Genomic DNA, 26,504 nt, shown 5'->3' on the forward strand with positions numbered 1-26,504 from the left:
TGCTGCAGCTGTCACACACAAGCATGAGCTCAAGAGGCTCATCTAGCTTACAGTAATAGGGTAGTGTTGGGGTATGCAGTCGGGAAGCTGGCGGACATATGTCGGGGTTGCTGAAGAGACCCGCCGCGGCCCTTGGCAGTCAGCTTCTGGGTCTCGGGCTCATCGTTTCCTCCCTGGCCAGTTCCCCCTCCTAATTTAATGAGGGATGCAAATGGTTACTTAGCCGGACAGATGCGGCTATCAGCCCCCCAACCCCCCACCCACCCGCTGCACAGCAGTGCGTGTTGGGGGTTATGACTGGCATCGCCTAAATCGCGCTAGCAGTGGAGAGTCCCCTATCCCCCCCGTTGGTAAGGGCGATTTTAGAGTGTGGCCCCCCAGAGGTTTACCGCCATTAATGCGGCGCTGGGGGTGGGGCTTAGCGGCGGCCCGGGCATGTCAATATCCGCTCGGTGGCCTCCCGCTGTGTTTAACTATAAAGCCGGGGGCTTATTCCCAGCACAACCCCACTCTGAATCGGGCGGGATTCTTCACTATAGCACCCAGTCCGCTGAGCGGGCGGGTGTGCGCCCGTGCACATTAGCCAGCATTTCCTGGCTGTGTAGTCAGGAAGGATGTTAGCTGTAGTGGGTCTTCCTGTCCCCAGCGGACCTGTTGCGCTCTGCCTGCTCTTAGTGCTGAGCTTTCGTTAGGAGGGGCAGTTTAACATTATTATGTGTCTCTGGTTCCAGACTGGATTGTCCTGTTGTCTGACCCTCTGCATGGAATTGTTGTCTAAATTCTCTCGTTGCCGACTCTGCCTCTTGCCAGTGGGATCTCCATTTGTTGGAGACTTCTACGATTTAGCCCTTCCGCTGGTTGAAAACCACCTAATTAGTTAGACCTCAGGACTGGTCCTGGTCGACTGTTCAGTATATGGCTCTGGCCTTCAGATATACTCTTTTTGTTACAGAAGTCTGTGGACGGCATCAGCTCTGCATCTGTGTATCTGTATAAATCTACATATATATCAATATAATATGTTTATGCCCGGCAGTGCTGGGATTCTACTGTCTGCGATTGTTTTCAGCTGTGATTACGGTGTTCAGACGATTCTCATCTCTGTTGTCTACTAGATACAGCTCTTGTCTTTCAATTTCGCATACGGTTCTTGGCGGTCCCTGACCCCGTGGTTTGGCCGCGGGGTTTGGCAAATTCTCAGCGCTTCCCACCCGGGAGGCTTGCTTTGGGACGTCCCCACTGTCTTGAGCTCCAGAGTCCCATAGTGGATGAAGGAGAAAAAAGGGATTTTGGTACTTAGCGATAAATCCCTTTCTCCGTTCCACAGGGGACACTGGACGCCCGCCCAGCGCTGCGTACCTGCCGTTTTGTTTGGTTCCTTAGGATTGTGTGACTGCATGTGCTCACTGCAGTGGGTTCCTCAGTTCTCCTTCAGTCGGTCTTGTTCCGTTCTGTGGACTTTTCCTTCTCCTCTTATTCCTGTTGTCCACCGTCTCCTCTCGGGCTCAGTTTCTTAAACTGGGGCTGATGGGCATAGAGAGGAGCCAATCACACTTCTTAATTATTTAAAGTGCCAGGCTCTACTCTACCACTGTCTATACCCCACTGTCTTGAGCTCCAGTGTCTCCTGTGGAATTGGAGAAAGGGATTTATCGGTAAGTACCAAAATCCTGTTTTTTTTTTTTATGAAGTTTGCATGGCCAGTGTAGTAATAGTTTCTAATATAACCCCTATTGAACCACATGTTTTAGTTCAATAAACTGAGAGACTTTTTACCTTCGTAACAGATTTTAATCAGTGCATCTCATTGTCGTTAATAGTTCATTGACTTTATCTTCCCAGCTCTTGATAATGGATGTGTGGCCTATGTCTTGAGAACTGGATTTAATACTTCCCAGGTGAGTCGTGCTTCATCCCATGGCATTTATTTAATGTTGATTTTAGTTTTATGCCTTCTTCCCTTCATTGCAAAACACTTTATTCCTATATACTAAACAGTGCAGCTCATTCTATATTCTCTAGGTCTCCTCACCTTTCTCCTGAAAGTTATCCTATGAACACTTTGGTATGCCTTGTGTTTCCTATTCATCAAATGCCCCTTGCTTGGACATGGGCTCTGATAAGAACCAGTCCCGACTAATGGTGGGTACACACTACACGATATGCTCCCTGAGCGATATCGTGTAGTGTTGTCCCCGGCAGGCTGTGCTCAATATCGTTCATGACATTGAGCACAGCCGCTGAACGATATCATTAACGATATCGTTCAGCGCCGGGCTCTCTCCCCCATTCCCTGACATGCAGCAACCTGACGAGATCGTCAGGTTGGCCTGCATGTCAGCCCAATGAATGATGATGACGAAGGACCCGCGGGAACGCGTGTCGTCGTCATCGTTCATCATTTTGGGTTTAAAAATGGACGATAAAGTGGACGACTGAACGATATCGTTATCGTTCAGTCGTCCACTTTATCGCCCAGTGTGTACGCACCATAAGAGTATAAAGTTAAATGATAGCTTGCGCCATCACTCTACTGCTGAGTCCACTGACCAGGCTTGCCTGCTCAGTGTAGTCTAAGATGGTGTTAGCTACTTGGCCAAGATTCTAAAGGCTAAGCTTTTCGGGCCTTGGTTAATTGGGTATTCTCGCTCTTCCCAAAGACGGCTATGGGGACTGCTTTTACGAACAAGGATAGAGGGGACCACAGCAGAAATAAATGGCCACACTGCTTAAGTAATGTGGCAAGCCTCCAAAAAATTCAGTTTTCAGAGAATTGCTGGTAAAAATAGTTTTCTACATAGGCCTCTTATACCCTTTCAGATATAAGATCTGGGAAATTTTCAGTTCCATCAGCCTGGAAAATTCCCTGGTCTCAGCCCAACCCTGGAAATGAGCAGGGTCATGGACCCGGAACTTTGTCCCAGGTTGTTTCTTTTCAAACATACCAATATCCCAGGTCGATGTGCGTTAATGTGCAAATTATGATGCAATCCAATAGGGGGAGCTGTAATAAATCAATTCTATCAGGAAAGTGTGATGTAATCCAATAGGGGGAGCTATTTAATACATTTAATAGTAATTTCAACCAGCCAAATGTATTGCAATTCAATAGAACCAAATAGGGGTAGCTGTAAGATACAACCCTTATTAAGGTGCCCACACACATACCAACTTTTCATTCTATTTGGCCGATTTCGACGAATCGTGACGACAGATCATGTAAAAAATGTCCAAATCCTGAGTTTCTACTCTTGATCACGATGCCGATGCTCGTCCCCGCTCGTCGTACCTTGCATCTTCAGATCTCCCGGTCTGTAGGGCAGATTAGCCAATCTGGGATACAATGCACTGGCTGCAAGATAGATCTTAAGTCAGATTGGACATTTTTAACTCCAAATCGTCACCATGACTGCCTGGGGAGAGTTCAGGGCAAATGGTGTACATCGGCTGATTGGGAGCAAGTCGCTATGTGTGTGGGCACCTTCAGTGTATTGGTTCATTGTTTTGAGTTTTTGTTTTTAAATAGTTTTTATCTTGAACAGGGAAAACTCCTGCGTACTATTCTATTTGGGGTGAAACGTGTGACAGCTAACAATCTGGAAACCTTCATCTTCATCCTCTTCCTCTTGGTGTTTGCCATTGCTGCTGCGGCATATGTCTGGATAGAAGGTAACTGCAAGAGCATCAATAACTGTTACGTTTCACAACAGTGTCATTAGCGCCAACATTACGCCAGCCTTTGTACGTCATTTAAATAATTAAAGGTTGTACAAATATAACATTTTTTCATTCCTATTTCCCCCTCTACAGTAAATTGGTGTAATATGAAATGATGGAATAATTGTGTCACTGTGGTACAGCACTCACCACTACAACTGCAGTCTCTGCATTCTTCTGGGGGGTTTCTGGCTTCACCTCACTCATTACTGATTAGAATGTGGTTATGCTGTGATGGCACCTTGTATAAAGCACTATCACAGTTCAGCAAATTATAATCCATATTATTTTAGGAAACCTTTGAAACCTGGTATCCATAATCTCTGTTAGATGTTACCGTTATTATTGCCACTATTGATATAAGCGCTTATAGCATGTTGCAGAGCTGCCAGTGGCAGGAATGCAGTTACTTGTGAGTTGTCTGGTATTAATATAAGCTATACGCAATCAGTGGTGCAGATGTACATGTTTGAAACTTAAAACAATAAGATGTTAAACACTGAAAAAAATATACTTTTTGTTTATAAACTGACTTTTAGAATATCTATATAATAAGCGAGAAAGTGTGTGTGTGTCTGTCATTTATGCACAGCCAGAGTTTTGTACCTATCTCCACCAAATTTGGCATGGTGGTGTAGTTTAAACAGGATTAGGTTTTTGTCTAGGTTTGAACTTCGTCAGGGCCATATACTGTCACACAATCCCATAAAACCGAGACACTTAAATGACACAGGTTTTGGGGCTGAGGTGCTGGCTACATACACACACTGTCACACTCTGGCAGGCTCATGAGCAGCTCCGCACTCAATACTTTCCACTCAATGCATTCACACTGTGGCAGACAGCATAATCAATCCACAATATTCGATGCTGGCAAAGCTTAGCCTATGGAGATTGATCGCAGTCAAACACTTCCACTGCGGGTAGGCCCCTTTCTGCCTGGGAACGGGACTCCAGTCCCGGCATTCCCCCCTGATGGCAGCCCTGCTAGACATGGTCTTCAATATTGGTCTGCAGAGTGATTTCAGTGGGCGATTCAGCTGCGGACGCAGTCACAGGGATCACACAGATTCCAGATTAACGGAAATCTGCACATGCGCCAAACCTGTACTGCACATGTGCAGAATGGGTCTGCACGCAGTCCGGTAGCAGACTGTCATGATGGACAGGGAGCAGGCATCGACTGTCTCAGTTTCCCAAAACGGGGGCGTGACGCCGTCGTTGGGGAGTGGAGCGGCCAGGATCTCTGTCGGCTGACTGAGATTTCCTATCCTCTACTCATTTGCGGTGGCTGGCTTGCGCGACTGCATGGTCACTCAGCTGGCCGAAGGGATCGCAGATGATCGGATAGACGCAGCTCTGATCGGTAATGCATACAGGGGGTGGGTCGCCTCCTGGTGCATTATCATATTACAGCTATCGCAGCTGCTAACTTGTTAGCAGCTGCTATAGCACATCTGTCTGCAGCTGAATCACACCCTCTGTTCTGCAGTGATTTCTGAGACTCTACCGTATACTGATTTCTGTTCTGTAAGTCAGTCTGCTCCTGATATACCCTATTCCAAACGGTATGAGAATACGCCTGTCTGCACTGTTATTTACTCATGATTTGCAAAATTATCCAGATTATAGGCGACGACAGTGTAAAAAAAATGAAGGCTGCGAGTGTTCTTCAGGCTCCATTGTGCAACCTGGGCAACGCTGGATTTCCTTCCCAGCTAGTAAATAAGGTTCTTAGTGCACATTTTGGGCCTGATTCAGAGCCGCTCGTAAGCGGCCGCTCGTTCGTTCCGAGCGATGTTTGCCCAACTGCACATGCGTACGGATCGTAATATGCATGCGCGAACCAGTCAGTGCGGCCGAAAATCGTTTGTTCGCTAAATAGCGAATGCCTGCTATTTTGAGTGACATGAGGAGGCGTATGTGGGTGCTAACAGGGGAAGGTGCTTGAAAACGGGGTGTGGAGATCCGAACGCAGGCGTGCTTAAAGGTCAAAACGGGCGTTTTATGGGTGTGCATAATTAATACAGCAGCGTCATTGACCACGTCACTGGGTTATTTTATAGTCAGAACTGCTCGCAAGATTGCGGTAGGAAAAACCAACCACAAGAATAGCGAGCAGTTCATACGCTGGTTGATGTACTCGATTAATCTAATAAATAGCGGACATGACGTAGGAATGCGAGCGGCCAGGGGGCGTAGTTATCCAAAAAACGACCGCAAGTTTTGTTCGCTCGTTCAGACCTAGAGGCGTGAACAGACCGCAAAGAGCGAACGGTTCATTTGAATAGCCACCCCTTTTTTCTGAACGAACGACCGCAAATAGCGTCCGGCTCTGAATGAGGTCCTTTGTTCAAATTGACAAGTGTATGCGGGAACCTACACTAACTCTCTCATCATTTTATTGTGTGACTTGCCATACTTTGTGCCTTTGGAACAAAAGTTCTATTGGTAGGAACCATGTACCTCTGTTCTCACGCACTACTGATGGTCTGTGCTCTCACGTGGACCTGGCGCCCTAGCCATGTGTGGATACTGTTTACATTCTGCCCATTTTGGCTCCTGATTGGCCGCCTGGCTGCGCGATGTAGCTGTTACATAATGAGGGAGGGCGCGTGGGCGGCACAACACGTGAGGTTGCTGCCGTAGGGGGCGCTCTTCCCTCACCTACTTTCTCCAACAAGTCGATTCCAGGCTTGCAACTCCCAACCAATCAGCACCGTGTTTGCGCCTGGAAAGCAATGCCCTTTTTCTCTCTGCTTTCCACGAAAGCTGCCGGCAGCCGCTGATTGGCGGGAGGCTGAGAGACGGTAAGGCGGAGTAACAGGGCATTATCATTTGCATCGATAGGGGCTCAGCTTGCAATACCCTCTGGAAACGTTCCATTTTGCTTCAGAGTCTATGGACAAATATCTCATCGCACTTACACATTGGTGAAATGTTGCAATAAAAAAATCCCCAAAAACCATAAAAGGGCGTGGCTTAGTCGGTTATGTTTCACACACATCTTTCATGATCTAGCCTTTATCTAGCGAAGCATTCTCTGTACTTATGTTCTGGGTTCAAATTGACAAAATGTTCGCCACGGGCATACTAGTACAACATATAAAATGAGCCATTCAGGAAGGGGATTAGACAGGGAAAACAAAACAAGACAAAAAAAAAAACATGGGGGGGGGGGGGGGTGATGGACAAAACCGCAGCGCAGCATAGAATTGGCAAAGTAAATATATGTATGTATGCTTAATTTATATTTTGTCCAGTGCAATCTCATCCCTGTAATAAAGCATATTTGTTTTTGTATTTTTACTTTTTTAATCACATTAGTTTTTCCAGGTCCTCCCCACAAATGGCATTTAGAGTATATAATATGATTTTTACTCTCCGTAAAATCTCTTCCTTGGAGTCCATCTGGGGTGATGCCATTACCTCTGGGTTATGTATAGTGAGCTGTGGATTCGAGCACTAGCTAATTAAGACTGGCTCCCACCCCCTATATAACCCCTCCCCTTCCACTAGAACCTCAGTCTGCTTAACAAAGCTGGAGAAGGACCCACGGAAGAACTGAGAAAGCAGAAAACCAACAGGTACCTAGTAGGAAACCAAACAAGGGAGGGATCCCAGCATCCCCCAGATGGATTCCAAGGAAGAGATTTTATGGAGAGTAAAAGTCGTATTTCCCTTTTCATCCATCTGGGGGATTCCATTACCTCTGGGATCTACGAAAGCAAGCCAATTTAACTGACAAAGTGAATATAGACTTAAGTATAGCCCCATTCTTCCTATCTATCTTTAGGTGTTACAGACTGTGTTGTGGGGATAACAGTATTCCTGACCAACCTGGCAATAGAAGCATCCACCAGGGGTGGAATTTGCCAAAGTTTGGTATCCTCTTCCAAAAAAGGTTAGCGATACTTACATTTTTTTGGAATTTGGAATCCGGTTTTAACCAGGCTTCTTTTAATATTTCTTCAACATGTGAAAATTCTGGGAAAACAGATACATGTTTTTACGTTTAAAGAAAGAAACTGAACTAGTCACTGGAATAGTTGTTTCCTGTAGATGCAAAGTCTCCCTGACCGCATCTACCAGCAGAGAAACCCCTGAAGCAGGATGGGGAGTCATCAGTTTGAGGTGTCTTCCCAGTCATAATCTAATTCCCCCTTCTTCCTGGGAAGAGGCAGCTGACTCCTCATCTCCAGGAAAATCCACTGAGGACTAGCCTGAACGTCTTAGTGCCGCTGGCCCCTGCTGACATTACCATTTTCTTTAGGGACGCTGCCATCTCAGCGATACATTGTCCCATATTCTGGGCCCATCAGGGCTCTACCGAGGGACCAGACAAACTAGGAGCTTGAGCACAGGGTAACATATATTTTGCTTGAGAGTGACGTAATACACCTATGGCTTCAACCATAGACCTGGACCAATCAGGCATCACCGACTGTTCAGCCAAACCTCCCGGTAATGAATCTTCCTGTGAACAACCTACACAGAGCGAGCCTGGTTCTGTACAACCTCTTGGTAATTTATCACATTTTGTACAAGTATAAAAAGTGACTGATCCCTGTTTTTTGGAACCCTTGTCTGGCTTCTCCATATCTGAGAGAAAAACAACTCTAACCAATACAGATAGCTACCTAAATACCTCTGGAAAAAAAGTTTCACTGTTTGAATAGAAAAAAAACAAAGAGGAGGTATTTCTTTTTTTTTTTTTTCTTAATACAGAATAACAAGCACTGTTTCTGAAATGACAGCAAAAAAGAGAGGAGCTTGATAAGACCCTAAAGTACCGATCTGTTTAAATGCAAAAAAAACAGACTTCTGAAGTCCACATTCACTTGCAAAAAAACCAAAGGCAACAACAGAATCTTCAGTACAAACAATGTATGTTACTGCCTAAATTCATAAGAAATTGTGCAGTAAAGCTGCTTATATATACGTAACAATGTTATAAGACCGACATATATATCCAGGTTAATACCCAAAGTAGTAATCCTTGTTTAACGGCTTATCTGATAAGACGACAGGCACCCCCCTGCAATTTGCAGTGAGTCTTAGCCAAGCAGAACTCCAGCAGCGCTCATACACGCACCAAAATAGTGTTTGGGGTGTGGCTATGAAGCCCCGTAAGCTTTCTATCGTTCAAATGCCTGGGGGCATGACCGGGCGCGTAGTAGGCGTCCTGCTTCATTCAGGACGCCTGACGTCGTCATAGGCGTGTCCTAGCCTCCTGCTCCTCCCTTCGGAGATCCACAGGGCACATAGTGATGATATCATAGACTGAGTGCCTGCACGTCCAGCGGTACCGCGTTCTTGGAAGCGCCACCAGGTCCAAAAAGCCGGCAGCATGCTCTGTTCTGTAACACCTACAGCTGATGCCACGTGAGGAGTAACAAGCCCGGCAGCTCTGCTAAAGCGGCGTGCCGGGAAGCCGTACATACAGCAAACAAGGTTTTTACATGAAACCTGTATCAAGCTTACCTTTTTGCCAGCGGCCCCCTCATGTGTCTGGTATGAAGAGAGTCCCGGGGACTAATGTAGTTTGGTGACTCTCCCAGAGGCCGTCTTTAAAGTGGGATAGAAGGTTCACACAAACCTCCATTCTATCTAACTCCCACTCTGCTAGTGCTTGTCGCCAGGAACGAAGCACCCAAACTAAAACAGAAAAATAAAGAAATTAAACCTAACTAAAAGCTAGGACTTAGCTAGTGCCTTACTCCAAGGCACTAAAAACAAGACTGAGGTTCTAGTGGAAGGGAAGGGGTTATATAGGGGGTGAGAGCCAGTCTTGGTTAGTGCCCAACTCCACATCTCACTATACATAAACCAGAGGTAATGGCATCCCCCAGATGGATGATAAAGGAAATACATTTTGCATTTTTTTTTTAATTTATATAATTTAATCTCCGATTTGTGATGTTGGCCTGCATCTTCTGATCACTGTGATTGGATTCTGATTACAGGCACAAAAGATCTCAGTAGGAACCGTTACAAGCTGTTCTTGGAGTGCACTCTAATCCTGACTTCCGTTGTTCCTCCCGAGCTCCCCATTGAGCTCTCCCTAGCAGTCAACACCTCACTGATCGCTCTGGCCAAACTCTGTGAGTACATGCTTCTAAGTTACATCTTGCTGTTCACTTTAAATTCGTATAGTTGGATTTATTCAACCACATGATATTTCAGACGTGTACTGTACCGAGCCATTCCGGATCCCTTTTGCTGGCAAGGTTGAAATATGCTGCTTTGACAAAACTGGAACATTAACCAGTGACAGCTTTGTAGTGCGCGGTGTGGCTGGACTCAAGTAAGTAATAGTTTGTTTTGTGATAAACGCCTCAGGCGACTTGTTTCGATATAAATTGAGCCTGCCCTAGTGACACTTTTTTGCTTTTCACCTTGTAGAGATGGAAAGGATGTAACTCCTATCTCTGACATTCCCATTGACACACACAGAGTGGTGGCTACATGTCACTCTCTAGTCCAACTGGATGATGGAACACTGGTTGGAGATCCACTGGAGAAGGCCATGCTTACTGCTGTGGACTGGGCTCTAACTAAAGGTAAGGACAGATCCTTTTTAGGTCTTTTGTAGTATTGAAAACATTTTTGCATGTTTAGAGTTGGGATTTAATCTTTTTTGTTTTTGCAGCATCTCTTATCTCCTTATATCTTTTTGTTGGCACTGTACAAGCAGATAATTGTTTAAATAGCAATGCAAATTATTGCTAACACATTTAAAAAAAAAAAAAAAAAATGTTTTTGCCCTTTAGATGAGAAAGTATTTCCACGAAGTATTAAAACCCAAGGCTTGAAAATCCACCATCGATTCCATTTTGCCAGTTCTCTTAAGCGGATGTCTGTACTAGCGTCCTATGAGCGCCCCGGCTCCACTGATCTGTGTTGCGTGGCCACTGTCAAAGGAGCTCCTGAGACTCTGCAGAAGATGGTGAGTGGTTAGTTAGACTTTAAAACATATCTGTAAGTATTCACACTATTTGCCTAATGTTGTATTAGATCATTTCTAAACTGGAACCATGGATTGAAATAAAGTCTGCTCTTGAATTCGGTTTGTGGTACTGTAATGCACAGGGGCCGATGCTCAGTTGGGTGCAAAGCAAAAAATAACTAGTAACTTTATATCTTGAACAAATCATTTTGCAATGCAATGGGTGCAATTACATAAGTTTTTCCCCTGTGTAATAAGGAGGAATTCGTATAATGTCCCTACTTTCATTTTCAAAACATTTTACGGTCTGACCATTTCTGTGAGATTGTAAGCTTGCGAGCAGGTCCCTCAGACACTGTTTTCTGTTTAATATCCAGCCTTGCTTTATTACTGCGATTGTTCCCAATGTAAAGCCGCGTGGCGTATACTGGCATTATAGATATAATTGTACATAATTACCTTAAAATCGTAAATGTAATGTTGTTGTGATTTTCAGTTCTCTCATTGTCCAGAGTACTATAACCAAGTACACACAGAGATCTCTAGAGAAGGAGCCAGAGTCCTTGCCTTGGGGTACAAAGAACTTGGACATCTCTCCCATCAGCAGGTACTGTTTGGGATTGCTGGAGTGTCATTATACTAGACTGATCCCTAGTATCTGTTGTTCAAGGCTTTTCCCCAATATCCATGTCTTTTGTGACCAATAATACTAATATCTTCTGTCTACTGGGTATTTATTTGTTTTCCTACTGTCAACTGAAACCTTCATGTCGCATCCCAAAAATATTAAGCTGAGGTCTCCCCATGACAGCAGTAACGTGGCATATTACCTGACTGTCAGAGATGTTCACTCCACATACAGAGAAGTCCGCACTGCTCTCCTTTCTGAGAACTTGCTGTGACTCCCGATGTTTTCTTTTCAATCTCTTAGATCCGTGAAGTCAAACGAGAAATGCTCGAGTTTGATCTGAAGTTTGCAGGCTTCATCGTGGTCTCCTGCCCGCTCAAAGCAGACTCTAAAGCCGTTATAAAAGAGATCCAGAATGCATCTCATCGGGTAAGAGACAGGCTTGGGAAGGGTCCTTGTTTCTATGGGCAGCCTAGTCTGCATCCAATGGTGGTGTTTTGCCATTTTACACATCTCTTTATATGGCTCATGTACCATCATTTTTACTCAGCCAATGCAGCCGGCAGTCTGTGATTAACAGGTTGCGTCTCCTCTGCAGTTAGTCAGCGGGTCAGCCCTCCAACTCTGCTTATGCAGGGTCATCAGAAATTGCTGCTGTTGTCATGCAATAATGCAGAGGATACTATGTTATAGGCAATTATCATATGTACATTGTAATGTAATGTTTACCCACAAATCAGTGTATGGCTCCTTTGGGCACCTGCTGCATCATGGCCTGACCTTTGAGGGAATGACACGTTTCTTACTACAGATGTAGAAGATCCGTGTTTTCAAAAGTCTAAATGAATGTTATTTTTCATTGATCCATTGGGAACACTGAACACACTGGGTATAGAAGTTTTTATTTTTTTGTAATAATGAAAAATTACATGTACTGTAGCACTTTTGTCCTCACCAGTGGCGGATCTAGACTTTACTTTTAGGGGGGGCGGTTTAAGAATTAATACTGGCTCCTCCCCTTTCTACTCATTACTCCTCCCACTTATAGTCCTGCCCTCAAAGTGAGTGTCTGTGGTGCCTGAAATTATAATACACAAAGGGGATAATTCAAATGTTTTTTGGGCACCCATATTTGCATATTGCCCGTCACTTTAGACAGGGCAATATGCAAATGTTTGTTCCGATGCGGGACTCCCATTTATTTTTTGTGCTTATCAAGAGGGGGCGAGCAGAAATAATGGGCGCCCGTGGCATGCGTGGCTGATTGATGCAACAATCGAATCGTTCTGTTGGGCGCAGGGCGATTAAAAAAACATTTGCATCATCCCAAACTCATTTCCAGACTTTAAACTGTTATTCCAATAGTTTTGGTCTACCAGTGGGAACTCTAGCAACCCAAGTAAGCTTGACCTGAGAACTACTGCAACATTAATTGACACGGAAAACGTGATTGTACACTATTGCTTTGTTTCTGGACATTGCAGATACAATTGGTGCCAGCCCAACAATAACAACTCTCAGTAATACATATTACAAACTGCATATACATTATTAAACTAGGGGTAGGGAGCTGGGGAAGCACTTCTGCACTAGGTTTAAGAAAAATATATATACTTGTGTAATGGCCCCAATTAGAGAATTTGTGGTACATATGAAATCATTCTATGGGGGTGCTGCCAAGGACAATAAATAAGAGTTTACAAAAAAGAGAAGAAAAGGGTATTGTCTCTATGTTGGCGTACATAGAGGATAATTATATATAAAATATAACTTTTATTAAATAAATTGTTTAAAAAAGTTTTCCTCCTTATTAGTGAAATATTCCAAGAAAAAATATAATAAAAACATTGAAACAAACGTGTGTCATCAATTGATATTAAATTATTAATAATTCATTTGTCTCTATGTCCCTTTAGTTTATGTTTACTACCCACAATTGTAGTTAGATATACTGTAATGAAACTAAACCAAGATATAAATTCCATTGGTGATCTTATGCTGCCATCTATTGGTTATGGTATGCCATTACCCATCTTATTGTCCCCTATTGGGTTAAGAAATGAACAATCAGCTGCAGCAATCAAATAAATTAATAGGTTTGATAGTCTCTAAGAAGTGTTATATTGAGAGGTGTTGATAACATATCAAAAAGCATAAACATTTGTGCTAAATGGTGTACACCACATATTAAACTTCAATTTGTATGGTAAGTATGTTATACCTCTATTGTGGTGTCTCCCATAAGGGTTATAAAGGTTCTATTTATATTATATTAACTCCTCTTATGGGGCTGCAAAATACATTCATGAGTTATAATGCTAATTCAACTGATATATAAACTATCAGTGATTCGAAGGAAGCTATAATGACTAGTATATAGCACAATCAGCTTGATTTATAAGGGTTGTATCTTACAGCTCCCCCTATTGGTTTCTATTGAATTGCAATACATTTGGCTGGTTGAAATTACTTATAGCTCCCCCTATTGGATTACATCACACTTTGCTGATAGAATTGATTTATTACAGCTCCCCCTATTGGATTGCATCATAATTTACTGTAATCCAATAGGGGGAGCTATAATAAGTAATTTCAACCAGCCAAATGTATTGCAATTCAATAGAACCCAATAGGGGGAGCTGTAAGATACAACCCTTATATATCAAGCTGATTGTGCTATATACTAGTCATTATAGCTTCCTTTGAATCACTGATAGTTTATATATCAGTTGAATTAGCATTATAACTCATGAATGTATTATGCAGCCCCATAAGAGGAGTTAATATAATATAAATAGAACCTTTATAACCCTTATGGGAGACACCACAATAGAGGTATAACATACTTACCATACAAATTGAAGTTTAATATGTGGTGTACACCATTTAGCACAAATGTTTATGTTTTTTGATATGTTATCAACACCTCTCAATATAACACTTCTTAGAGACTATCAAACCTATTAATTTATTTGATTGCTGCAGCTGATTGTTCATTTCTTAACCCAATAGGGGACAATAAGATTTGTATCAGGAACTGGATACATGTTCCCATGGGACAATATTCCATGAATACAAATAGGTGGCCCTCATAGAGGACATTGTGCATAATTTAGCACCCATTAACGCAACCTGGTTTCCTTTCTACATTTAACATCTAATGGTGTAATGGCATACCATAACCAATAGATGGCAGCATAATATCACCAATGGAATTTATATCTTGGTTTAGTTTCATTACAGTATATCTAACTACAATTGTGGGTAGTAAATGCAGGGCTAATTGATTTCAACTATATAAATATATATAATTCACATGTTATGATTAATGACACTGGAGACAACAACATTTAATAGAATCTTCACTCAGAAACATAACCTAAAGGGACACAGAGACAAATGAATTATTAATAATTTAATATCAATTGATGACACGTTTGTTTCAATGTTTTTATTATATTTTTTCTTGGAACATTTCACTAATAAGGAGGAAAACTTTTTTAAACAATTTATTTAATAAAAGTTAGATTTTATATATAATTATCCTCTATGTGCGCCAACAAAGACAATACTCTTTTCTTCTCGTTTTTTGTAAACTGCATATACAACATAATATATATGACAGGAGCCCACACCATACACAACCCTCTGATCCAGAAAACAGTGACTGCCATATAGTTATCCATGCAGTACATTGTGACAAGTAAAGCATAGACATTGCACTCATTTCCAGCAAACGCCACACTAAAGGATCCCTCCTTCCCCACACGCACATGCGCACACACACACGTGCAAAAAAATAACATAAACTACAGCAGCTGCTTTTCAACCGCTGTACCGCGAGCAGTTAAGTGTGCCGTGCGGTCTGATCTGCTGGTCAGAGCTGCCATTCAGATCTGCCGTACGGCGGTCCGGGCAGCGCTGAGCTCTTCTGGGAGTCTCAGGCATGCCTGGGCCATCCCCTATGCAGACACGGGAGCGTGACATCACAGGTCACGCACACTGCTTTTCTAGTCAACCAGCCCGCCCCGCGGCCCCTGGAGGATGCCCTGCATGATGGCCACCAGCACCCCCAGTCAGCCAGCCTGCCTGCCTGATCAGCCAGCCCAGCGGCCACCAGCTCTACCAGCACCCCCAGCCAGCCAGCCCCGCGGCCACCAGCACCCCCAGCCAGCCAGCCCCGCGGCCACCAGCACCCCCAGCCAGCCAGCCCCGCGGCCACCAGCACCCCCAGCCAGCCAGCCCCGCGGCCACCAGCACCCCCAGCCAGCCAGCCCCGCGGCCACCAGCACCCCCAGCCAGCCAGCCCCGCGGCCACCAGCACCCCCAGCCAGCCAGCCCCGCGGCCACCAGCACCCCCAGCCAGCCAGCCCCGCGGCCACCAGCACCCCCAGCCAGCCAGCCCCGCGGCCACCAGCACCCCCAGCCAGCCAGCCTGCATGCACGCTGCACTCTGCTGACAGCTCTGCCGATGTATCGGTGGGGGCCAATGTTATTTTATGTGTGTATTATTCCTGTGGGGCCAATGTATGTGTATGTATGTGTGTGTGTGTGTGTGTGTGTGTGTGTGTTTTATTTCTCTGGGGCCTATGTATGTGTGTTTTATTTCTCTGGGGCCACTGTAGTGTGTTCTAATAATGTGGAGGCCAATGTGTGTGTTTTTTTTTTTTTTTGTTATTTGGGAGCCAATATGTATGTTTTTCATAGGTCGCACACACCGCATAGCCGGATAGTGTGCCTGGCAATTTTAAGATCTTGCGTAGGGTGCCTCAAGTGAAAAAAGGTTGAAAATCACTGAACTACAATGATAGCATATTTTATAACAGAAGCCTTTTTTTCTTTAGCCTTACCTATGGTATCTGACATATATATACGCATAGTCTCTCCAATGCTGATGCCACTAAGCAAGTGATATATGCATTGCTGACCATAAGCCCTAGAGTAGTAGACTGGTAATTAAAAAAACAAACAACACCTACAGATTTTCTGTCCTTCCATCCAACTAGCTGATTGGTTGGAATGAAAATCTGCTAACGTATGGGAGTAACTGATGATCAGCAATTTGCTCCTAAATGCCAGAAAACAGATGACAATGGTCGGTCAGACAAGTTTGTTAAATGTTTGATCCAAACAATTTGTTCAAACAACAGTTTTTGTCCATTTTCTGGCATTTGGGAGCAAATTGCTGATTGTCATTTGCTTTCAGACCTTACCAGATTTTCATTCCAACCAATCAACTAGTTGGATAGAGAATCTTTACGTGTGTATGCACCTTTAAACATCACAATTCAGTACCAAGCCCTCACACTCACCTGATTTCTTGTACAGTCAGTATTTTATATGATTGCACTAATTCACTGTATTCAGATTCTGTCTGCAGACTTGAAGGGGACCCCTCCTCCCCTTACCCCCACTGTGTGGTCCTACCTAGCTGCAGAGGGTCCTTCCTTTTCAAGTTCTAAGTGGTCTGCATGTGTTCCACTCAGTCCCAGTCCGGTCAGGATGTGACTCAGTCTCACCTTAGTTACTTTATTCTCCCTATTCACATGCTCCAGCGGCGGCCATCTTTGCAAAGGACGCATTGACTCATGGGGTCTGTAGTTTCTCTTTTATGGCTTAGAGTCTGAGCAGTTAAAAAAAACTACAAATCCCATTTCACTCCACTTCCTTCCCTGGTCAGTGTTACGGGGGGCGATTGCCCTTATCGCCCCTATAGGATCCGCCACTGGTCCTTACTGTGGCACTTGTTAGACCTCAGTCTGTCTGGTATATTTTCCTCCAGTGAATGTGACATTGGTGGTGTCATGCGGCCGTTCCCAGGCTTTGTACCCCCAGTTTCTTGTAAGAACGATCAAGATTGAGAATTCTTTTTTTTGACAAAGCTCAGTCCGCACAATCAACACAAGCCCTATGGTGGTTTAATACTCATTCTTCTAGCTTCTTGTTCCTGTAGCTCGTACGCTTGTGCACTAGCAGTGTGGAGTCGTGTGTACACCAGTAATTATAGTGATTTGCTTTTCTGCCTGAGAGGTCCCCTAATCCTCTGTGGGAGTAGGGAGCTATGAATATGCTACTGTTGTAAATCACTCATGGTTTAATTGTATCACATGACTCCTCTCCATTTTTTAGGTGGTGATGATAACTGGAGACAATCCCCTCACTGCCTGTCACGTGGCTCAGGAGCTCAATTTCATTGTGAAACAGAACACATTGATCCTTCAGCCTACACATGACACAAAAGGTGATCACAACACTAACTATACTCAATATCAAAGTGTTTTATAGGAGGGCCATATAGATGATAGGTGCAAATGCATTGCATAGACTCTCAAATATGCAATGCAGAGGGTTTTTGGTTATATAAAGAAAATAGGGTGAGAGTTTAGAAAATGTGAGCGTTTAGCAGTAAACTGACACTTTTTAAACTCGGCCAATGTAATAGGGTCCGAGAACAGGCAACTCGCATGTTTTTAGACGCATCAAACTCTCACGATTTAAACTCTCATCCAGATATTTTCCCATTTTGAAGATCAAACACAAATAGTGTGAAAGTTTACTGCTAAACTCTCCCATTTTCTAAACTCTCACCTCATTACATTTGGCCCAAGATGTTAATTGTACGTTCATTATTTTTTTTTAAATACCATGTTTCTTTCCTTAGAGGCCACCTGGAAGTGGCAGTCCATTGATGGGACAATATCCCTGCCAGCTTTCCCAGACTCCGTGGAAGCTTTTACTGCTAAGTACAACCTATGCCTAACAGGAGAGGGTCTGTCCTACCTGCAGGCCACTAGAGGAGACCTGCTCTCTGTCCTTCTCCCTCACACCCAGGTGTTCGCACGGGTATCCCCAAAGCAAAAGGTATGGACCAAGTATAATGGGGCAAATTTGTCTCTTGTGGATATTATGATCCCTCTCCTGTTTTTTTTTTTTTTCGCATGCAAGGTAATCCTTCCCCATATTACATTGACTAATTTAGCTGAGCATTTGTTCCCATTCATATAAGGCTATTGATGTATGGGCACTTTGTGTGTGCACATGTACTGTTATGGAACCTGGTGCTTACACCATGTGTTTGCCCGCACAGATTAGACTGTGTAACAGCCAGGTTCCAGGAATACAAGCACTGATAGGCTAATCTGGAGGGCAGTTTTATCTTATTTGAACTGATTGCCCATACAGGGCTATGGGTAGCATATTGATTCAGTCTTTAAAGAGTACTTAGGGGGGGGTGCACCTCGTTTGCCTAAATATAACTGTTTGGATTGCATCATTGACTCCACCCTTTATCATTTTTTTGGATATCGTATCATTTGGGATGCTACTTAACCCAGGTATTAAGGAAGACCTCAGAGTCCATCAGACACTCACTTCTTGTCATTGTCATTTCCTATTACTGCATAGACAAAGGTTATGTGGGATTAGATCCGCTATTCAGATATTCTCTTATACATTTAATTAATTGCTATTTTATGTACGGTGATTTTTATAAATTTTTTGGATTGTGTTTATTTCTACTTCAGGGTCCATAGGGTATCCACAGGATACCTTGGGGTATAGGTGTGACGTCAGTCGCAGGGCACCAAAGAGTTAAGCTTTCAGCCTCCCAGGATGCACTAGGTCCCCCTCCTATACCCCGCCCCCAGGCCAAGGCACCTCAGTTTAGTTTGGTGCCCGGCCGGAGTCGGGTGCACCTGTTGGAGTGGGGGCTAGAAGAGCCCCTGAAGCTTTTTCTTCATGCAGCTGTGGCTGCACATCTGGATGAACAGCATGGACAGTCAGTCCTGACGTCCATGCTGTCTTCCCTACACCCCGCCGGTACCAGAACGCCGGTACTGATCCGCTAGCTGTGACCCCAGATGCTCCGGACCATGGCCGGATTCAAGGGGGACAGAGGTAAGCAGCGGGGTCCCGCGGTGGGTCCCCGCTGATCACATGGTCCTAAGTCCCCAGGCAGGGGGCTCCCTGGGGACTGGCTGCAGCGTGGAGCCAGGCGACCAACCTGCGCTTCCACTACCCCCTGGGACAGCGGACCGCAGCAGAGCGGTAGCGCTGCGGCGTCCCAGGGGTTAAATGCATGCCAGGGGAGCGCGCCTTCCCTGTCTCACAGCCGGCGCCTCCCCCGCTGCACACAGCCCTCTCTGCACTGTGCTGACTGGTCCTGTGTCAGCGCTCCTCCCCCAGGCCAGCTTCTCTCTGCTCCTCGGCGGCCATCTTCTCTGCAACGCATGGTGAACGCTGCTGGAAGTCTGGAAGGAAGCATCGTGGTCTGGGTCCCCCCGCATACCTCTCCTCCGCTGTGGCTCAGGTCTGTGTATGCAGCGCTGTGTCCTACCAGGCCCTGTGTCTGTGTAGTTGAGTGATCAGCGCTGTTAGTGCAGGAATTGTTATTTCTCTGCATTGTATGTGACTGTGCTAGCGCTGCCTGTAACTATTCTTCACTAAACTGTCAGCTTTATTACTGTCCCTGTTCTTTCTGCTAAAGCCCTTGCGGTGCGGTGCTGCAGGGTGGTCTCTCGCCTATTTAATACTTAATTGGTGAGAGAGGTCACATACGTGGTGCCATCATGTCTGAAAGTGATTTTCCCCTCCGGCTACAGTGTACCACGTGCAAAGTACCGTTAGCGGAGGGGGAGGGTAGCGCGGAGGGCCTTTGCCGGCAGTGTTGTCCATGGCGCGGCCTATTACGGTTACAGCACCGGTACAGGAGCCGCCCTGGGCTTGTTTCGCTCAGGCGTTAACAGCTTTAGTGGGCCAGTTAGCTCCGCAGCCCGCGTTTACTCCGATGGGTTTGTCCCAGCAGTCTGTGGTGTCGTCACCCATGCAGGGGTTCCCACGACAATTGGTGGTACCCCACAGTCTCCCTATTTCCCCGCTCCCGGGTTCTCAGGAGCCAGCGTGGGTTAACTCCCTGACGAGTTCTTTACAGCACTTGTCGGATGTATTGCAAGGGGAGTCTGTGATGCGGCCTCATAAAAGGCCGGTGGCGTCTCTGTCCGCTCCTTATGAGGATGACGAAGGGACGTCTGATGATGGGGAGATTCTGGATCCTTACGATCAGGAACCTTTCCATACTAAGGACGCTGATGCTAAGTCCAAAGTATATATTCCTGGACTTATTCGGGCGGTCCGCACAGCCTTGGTGATTGAGGACGAAGTTCCCCCAGCGGCTAAATCTAAGTATGCCTTTTTCAAAGATGTGAAGGGCGATGCCACAGTCTTTCCTCTTTCGGGTCAGTTGGTGGACCATTTAGAGGAGGCGTGGAAACAACCTGGCAAAAGATACCAGCCGCAGAGACGCCTGGCGGTGGCTTATCCGTTCGCGGATAATTATTTTGCTAAGTGGGAATCCCCTCCACAGGTGGATTCTCACGTGACCCGTCTTGTCCGTAGTGCCACATTGCCGATGCCATCCATGTCCTCCCTTAAGGATGCTACGGACCGCAAGGTAGAAATCTGCCTGAAGTCCGCTTATTCCCTTGCAGGGGGGGCAGCACGGCCGGCTATGGCCATTTGCTGGGTTGCCAGAGCGATGGAGCGCTGGGCGGATTCATTAGAGGCTTCTTTTGAATCCGACTGTCCGGCCGAACAAGCGGAGTTGATTGGCAATCTCCGTGATTCGGCCACCTACATCAACGAGGCGGCTCTAGACATTAGTACTCTGGTGTCTAGAATTTCTTCAGCAGCGGTAGCTGCTCGTCGCACCTTGTGGCTGCGATCCTGGAAGGCGGACGCAGATCCAAGAAAGGTCTGGAAGCGTTGCCGTTTACTGGAGAAGTTCTCTTCGGTCCGGATCTGGATAAGATTGTGGCCACGCTGGCGGCAGCCAAATCTGCTTGTCTCCCGTCGGCCGCTGCTCCTTCTGGTTCTGGACCATCGTCCTTTCGGTCATCTAGGGCCCAGGGCAGGCCCAAACCACAGTCGTTTCCTCGACAGGCTGGCCCTAAGAAATCGGGCAAGCCCCGGAAACAGGCATGGAGTACCAGACGTCCGGCCCCCAAGCCAGATGACAAGCCTGCGGCCTGACGGTCCGGGTCTCCCCTTGGGGGATCCCAGGGTGGGAGGCCGCCTGCTGCAGTTCTCCCGGTGTTGGTCGTTCACTACGACAGACACTTGGGTTCTGGAGGTGGTCTCTCACGGGTACGCCCTCTCCTTCCGGCACAGACCCCCGGCTCGATTCTTCACCACGGGTCTACCATCAGACCGAAACAAGGCTACGGAGCTGCGGAAGGTATTGCACACTATGCTCCAGGCTGGAGTTATAGTGCCTGTTCCATTCTCCCAGAGGGGCCAGGGTTTCTATTCAAATCTATTTTTGGTACAGAAACCCAATGGGTCATATCGTCCGATTCTCAACCTCAAAGCACTCAACAAGTCTTTGCGGGTCCCGAAGTTTCGGATGGAGACCCTACGGTCCATCATTCTGGCGCTGGAACCTGGGGACTACATGGTGTCATTGGACATACAGGACGCTATGGCGGTCATGGCGGCTTCTCTGCGGCTGCAAGGAGTCCGCATGTTGCCGTACTTGGACGACCTGTTATTGGTGGCAGGATCTCCAGAGCTCCTGTTACACCACTTGGACCTGACCATTGCACTGCTGCAACGGCACGGCTGGCTAATTAACTGGCAGAAGTCCACTCTAATCCCGTCTCGGAGGATTCTGCATCTTGGAGCCTTATTGGACTCGGAACAGCAAAGGATCTTCGTGACGGAGGACAAGATCTCTGCTTTACAGTCAAGGGTGCGCAGTTGTCTGCACAGCCGCCGGGTGTCCTTACACTCGGCGATGAGGTTACTGGGCTCCATGGTGTCGGTGTTCGACATGGTGGAATACGCCCAGTTTCACTCTAGACCTCTGCAGCACCTGATCCTGTCCAAGTGGAACGGGCTGCCTCAGTCTCTGAAGTTCCAGACGATTGTGCTCACCCCGGAGGTTCGCCTGTCCCTTGCGTGGTGGTTAAAGATGACCCACCTCAACAAGGGACGTCCGTTCTGGGTTCCAAATTGGGTCCTGTTGACAACGGACGCCAGTCTTCGGGGCTGGGGAGCAGTTTCGGGTCCACACTTGTTCCAGGGCAGGTGGACACCGACAGAAGCGGAGCTTCCAATAAATATCTTGGAACTCCGTGCGGTCTTCAATGCTCTCCTGCAGGCACAGCGGTTTCTCCAGGGTCACCCGGTGCAGGTCCAGTCGGACAATGCTACCACCGTGGCCTACATAAACAGGCAAGGAGGAACTCGCAGTCGGGCGGCTCTCGTAGAGGTCTCTCGGATCCTGGTTTGGGCGGAGCGCAATCTTCCGGCCATATCAGCGGTCTTCATCCCGGGAGTGCTAAATTGGGAGGCGGACTTTCTAAGTCGCCAGGACGTTCATCCAGGGGAATGGTCCCTGCACCCGGACGTTTTTCAACTACTGGTGGACAGGTGGGGTCTTCCAGAAATCGACCTCATGGCGTCCCGGCACAACAACAAGTTGCCGGTGTACGGGTCTCGCACAAGAGACGAAGGGGCGTCTCTGGTGGATGCTCTGTCCGTCCGGTGGACGTTCAGGTTCGCATACCTGTTCCCTCCGGTCTCCCTTCTTCCACGGGTAATCCGGAAATTCAAACAGGAAGGAGGGACGCTCCTGTTGATAGCTCCCGCGTGGCCCAGACGGCACTGGTTCTCAGACCTTCAGGGTCTGTCCGTAGACAGTCCTCTGCGGTTGCCGCTACGACCGGACCTTCTGTCTCAGGGTCCTTGTCTTCACCCGGACCTGACTCGGCTGTCTTTGGCGGCGTGGCTGTTGAGACGGCCATGCTGAGGTCCTGGGGGTTTGCCAGCTCTGTGGTGTGTACCATGTTACGAGCTCGGAAACCGTCTTCCGCGAGGATATACCATCGCGTGTGGCATACGTTCTTCCAGTGGTGTCGACCGAGAGGTTATGCACCGCGGGAGTTTCGTCTGTCTCGGATTCTCGCCTTCCTGCAAGCGGGACTAGATCATGGGCTTCGCCTTGCTTCTTTGAAGGTACAGGTTTCGGCCCTATCTGTCTGGTTTCACCGTAGGATTGCTACAATCCCGGATGTGCGCACCTTTATGCAAGGTGTTCTCCGTATTCAGCCGCCCTTTGTTCCACCTGTGGCGCCTTGGGATTTGGCTGTGGTCCTGAGGACTCTCCAAGGACCGCCGTTTGAACCACTGGGCTCAGTGGATATTAAATGGCTAACAGCTAAGACTGTTTTCCTTCTGGCCGTTGCTTCGGCCAGACGTGTTTCTGAGTTAGGGGCTCTTTCTTGTAGACCCCCTTTCTTGGTTTTTTCATGGGAACAGGGCAGTGCTCCGCACTCGGCCCGAGTTTCTCCCCAAAGTTGTTTCCCAGTTTCAGGTTAACGAGGAAATAGTTGTTCCGGCCTTTAACTCACCGGGTCTTTCCGTGGGTGAGGCCTCTTTGGATGTTGTGCGGGCCTTAAGGACTTATGTGGACCGCACTTCTTTGTTTAGGAAGTCGGACGCTTTGTTGTCCTCTATGGCTTCTGTAAAAAGGGTTGGCCTGCTTCAAAGCAAACTTTGGCAGCCTGGATCCGTATGGCTATTTCTGAAGCTTATCTTCATGAGGGCCTACCGGTCCCTCCTTCTCTGAAGGCTCATTCCACTAGGTCTGTGGGTCCTTCGTGGGCAGCTTGACGTGGTGCCTCGGCAGTTCAGATCTGCAAGGCTGCTACGTGGTCTTCTGTCCATACCTTCGTGAGGTATTACAGGTTTGACACCTTCGCCTCTCAGGATGCTTCCTTCGGGCGGCGGATTCTCCTTTCTGCACAGGAGCGTCCCCACCCTTAAAGGATACTGCTTTGGGACATCCCCAAGGTATCCTGTGGATACCCTATGGACCCTGAAGTAGAAAATATGAGATATGGTAAGAACTTACCCTTGTTATCTCTATTTCTACGAAGTCCATAGGGTTCCACAGGACTCCCGCCCTGTCGCACCTGTGCTGCAGATGGGCTTTGCTCTGGTCACCGGTTTTCCGTCTCCCTCTGGTGAGAATGTGATTCTTGTATGTGTCCAGATCTTTGTTCTCTCTCTTCCTTCTCCTCCTCCGGCCTATGGCTTGGTAACTAACTGAGGTGCCTTGGCCTGGGGGCGGGGTATAGGAGGGGGACCTAGTGCATCCTGGGAGGCTGAAAGCTTAACTCTTTGGTGCCCTGCGACTGACGTCACACCTATACCCCAAGGTATCCTGTGGAACCCTATGGACTTCGTAGAAATAGAGATAACAAGGGTAAGTTCTTACCATATCTCATATTTTATTCTTAATTTCATTTTTATTTTCTGTTGTTCTATTCATCCCGTATATATCAACTCCCCCATAATTCAGGAGGTGACTGCAGGTGTACCTAACTTATTGGCATCACTTGTAGAATATATTGCTAACCAGTTCTCTTTTTTTAATGTGCTTTATTCACTTTATTGATGTCACATATTGAGGACATTTATAGTTCCTCTGAGAGAGCTTGTATAATTAGAAACTTGTTTTATAGAATTTAATAAATCTTATTATATATAGTGTATCTCTTTGGTCCGGGTTAAGGGACCTATCCCTTAGCAGATGTATTTCTGAGCGATGAAAGACAAAAGATATCCCTTGAAAATTCCGGTGGCTGTGCTGAACGATATCTGTCATGTACAGGACAGATTTTGGCAAACGATGAACGATATCGCATGACCTCATTCAGGGAGTGGATTTTTTTTCTCTGTAGCTGCTGCTAATATCTTTCGTCATTCGTCGTTTACCGCATATAAACTGCACGATATTGCTAATATCTGGCAGCGATATGCGATAATTGACCAAGATGTTGGGGAGATGAAAGATTCAATTTATCGGCCGCGGGAGTGCGCATCTTTCATCGTTCAGGGCCTATCCATAGCAGATAAATTGAACGATATAGCGTTCTAGCTTTCAAGTTATCTGCTAATGGATAGGTCCCGTTAGCGCCAAGCGTCTATTTGTTACTATAATTAATCTGGAGGGCACTTTCCCTGCAGAACAGCTTTCACAAGTGGGGTCTCAAGGCAACAACTAGCTGCCCCAACAAGTGCCAGGACATAGTCATCTGCTCCCCAGTATTTGCCTCCAGCGGCGACTACGCCCCTCCTCCACCGCGATAAGCCGTAACCGTGACATCTACCTGAACCCCTCCTACTACAGGCGGCATAATTGTACAGGTGATCCTTCACCACCACATGTTTAAAAAGACACCTGGTGGCATGCACACCAAGTGCATACTCAGAGAGGGTCCTATGGGCAGCATTGCCAACCTGAAAAACATTAAATCATTGTTTATTAGTATGAACATTTTTATTTTATAGAGTATAAATATTCCTTTTGAAGAGTAAGGTGTTGTAGTAAATAATATTAACACCCCCCACCTCCTTTCCCTCATATATGTATGTACTTCTATGCTACTTCTCTGGTTGTGTGGCTTTGGTCCCACCACTGTATAATCACCCCCTTCCCCCCCCATATATGATATATGTATGTACAAACACCCTACCACTGTGCTACCTCTATGTCTGAGGTCCCACCACTGTATGTACACCCCCCACCACACCATATATATATGTACACACTCCAAACCTATGTGCTACCACTCTGGTTCTGTGTAGGAGACCCCACCACTGTATTTACACACCCCCTACCAAATCCCCGCCCCCTTCCCCTCATATATCATATATGTATGAACACACACCCTACTTCTGTGCTACCTTTCTGGTTCTATGACTTCGCTCCCACCACTGTATATACATCTCCCCTGCCCCCTCCCTCCATATACCATATAAGTATGTACACACTTAGAACTAGAGAGGTAGCACAGAGGTTGGGTGTGTGTACATACATATATGGAGGGGTGGGGGGGGAGTGTATATACAATGGTGGAACCATAGTCATAGAACTAGAGAGGTAGCACAGAGGTTTTATGACTATGGTCCCACCATTGTATATACTCTAACTCCATATATGTATGTGCACACACCCAACCTCTGTGCCACCTCTCTAGTTCTAGGACTATGGTTCCACCACTGTATATACATCCCCCCCCACCCCTCCATATGCCATTTATGTATGTACACCCCCCACCCAACCTCTTTGCTACCTCTCTGGTTCTATGACTATACTCCCGCCGCTATATATACACTCCTGTGTCTGAGGTTCCATGACTGTATGTA

General features: G+C 46.4%; 1 protein-coding gene across 1 annotated transcript in view; it reads left to right on the plus strand.

Annotated features, from left to right (window-relative positions):
• The window catches only part of ATP13A1 (ATPase 13A1), a 70,222-nt gene that overhangs the window by 21,322 nt on the left and 22,396 nt on the right, over positions 1–26,504 (plus strand). The window contains exons 6-15 of the mRNA XM_088455122.1: positions 1,843–1,898; positions 3,543–3,669; positions 9,684–9,821; positions 9,904–10,024; positions 10,123–10,280; positions 10,491–10,666; positions 11,163–11,273; positions 11,598–11,723; positions 17,424–17,535; positions 17,956–18,155. Coding sequence (XP_088311248.1) covers positions 1,843–1,898; positions 3,543–3,669; positions 9,684–9,821; positions 9,904–10,024; positions 10,123–10,280; positions 10,491–10,666; positions 11,163–11,273; positions 11,598–11,723; positions 17,424–17,535; positions 17,956–18,155 — 1,325 coding nt within the window. The remainder of the gene's footprint in view (positions 1–1,842; positions 1,899–3,542; positions 3,670–9,683; positions 9,822–9,903; positions 10,025–10,122; positions 10,281–10,490; positions 10,667–11,162; positions 11,274–11,597; positions 11,724–17,423; positions 17,536–17,955; positions 18,156–26,504) is intronic.

The sequence above is a fragment of the Taudactylus pleione genome, unplaced genomic scaffold, assembly GCF_031769625.1.
Source record: "Taudactylus pleione unplaced genomic scaffold, aTauple2 ptg000644l, whole genome shotgun sequence".
NCBI lineage: Eukaryota > Metazoa > Chordata > Amphibia > Anura > Myobatrachidae > Taudactylus > Taudactylus pleione.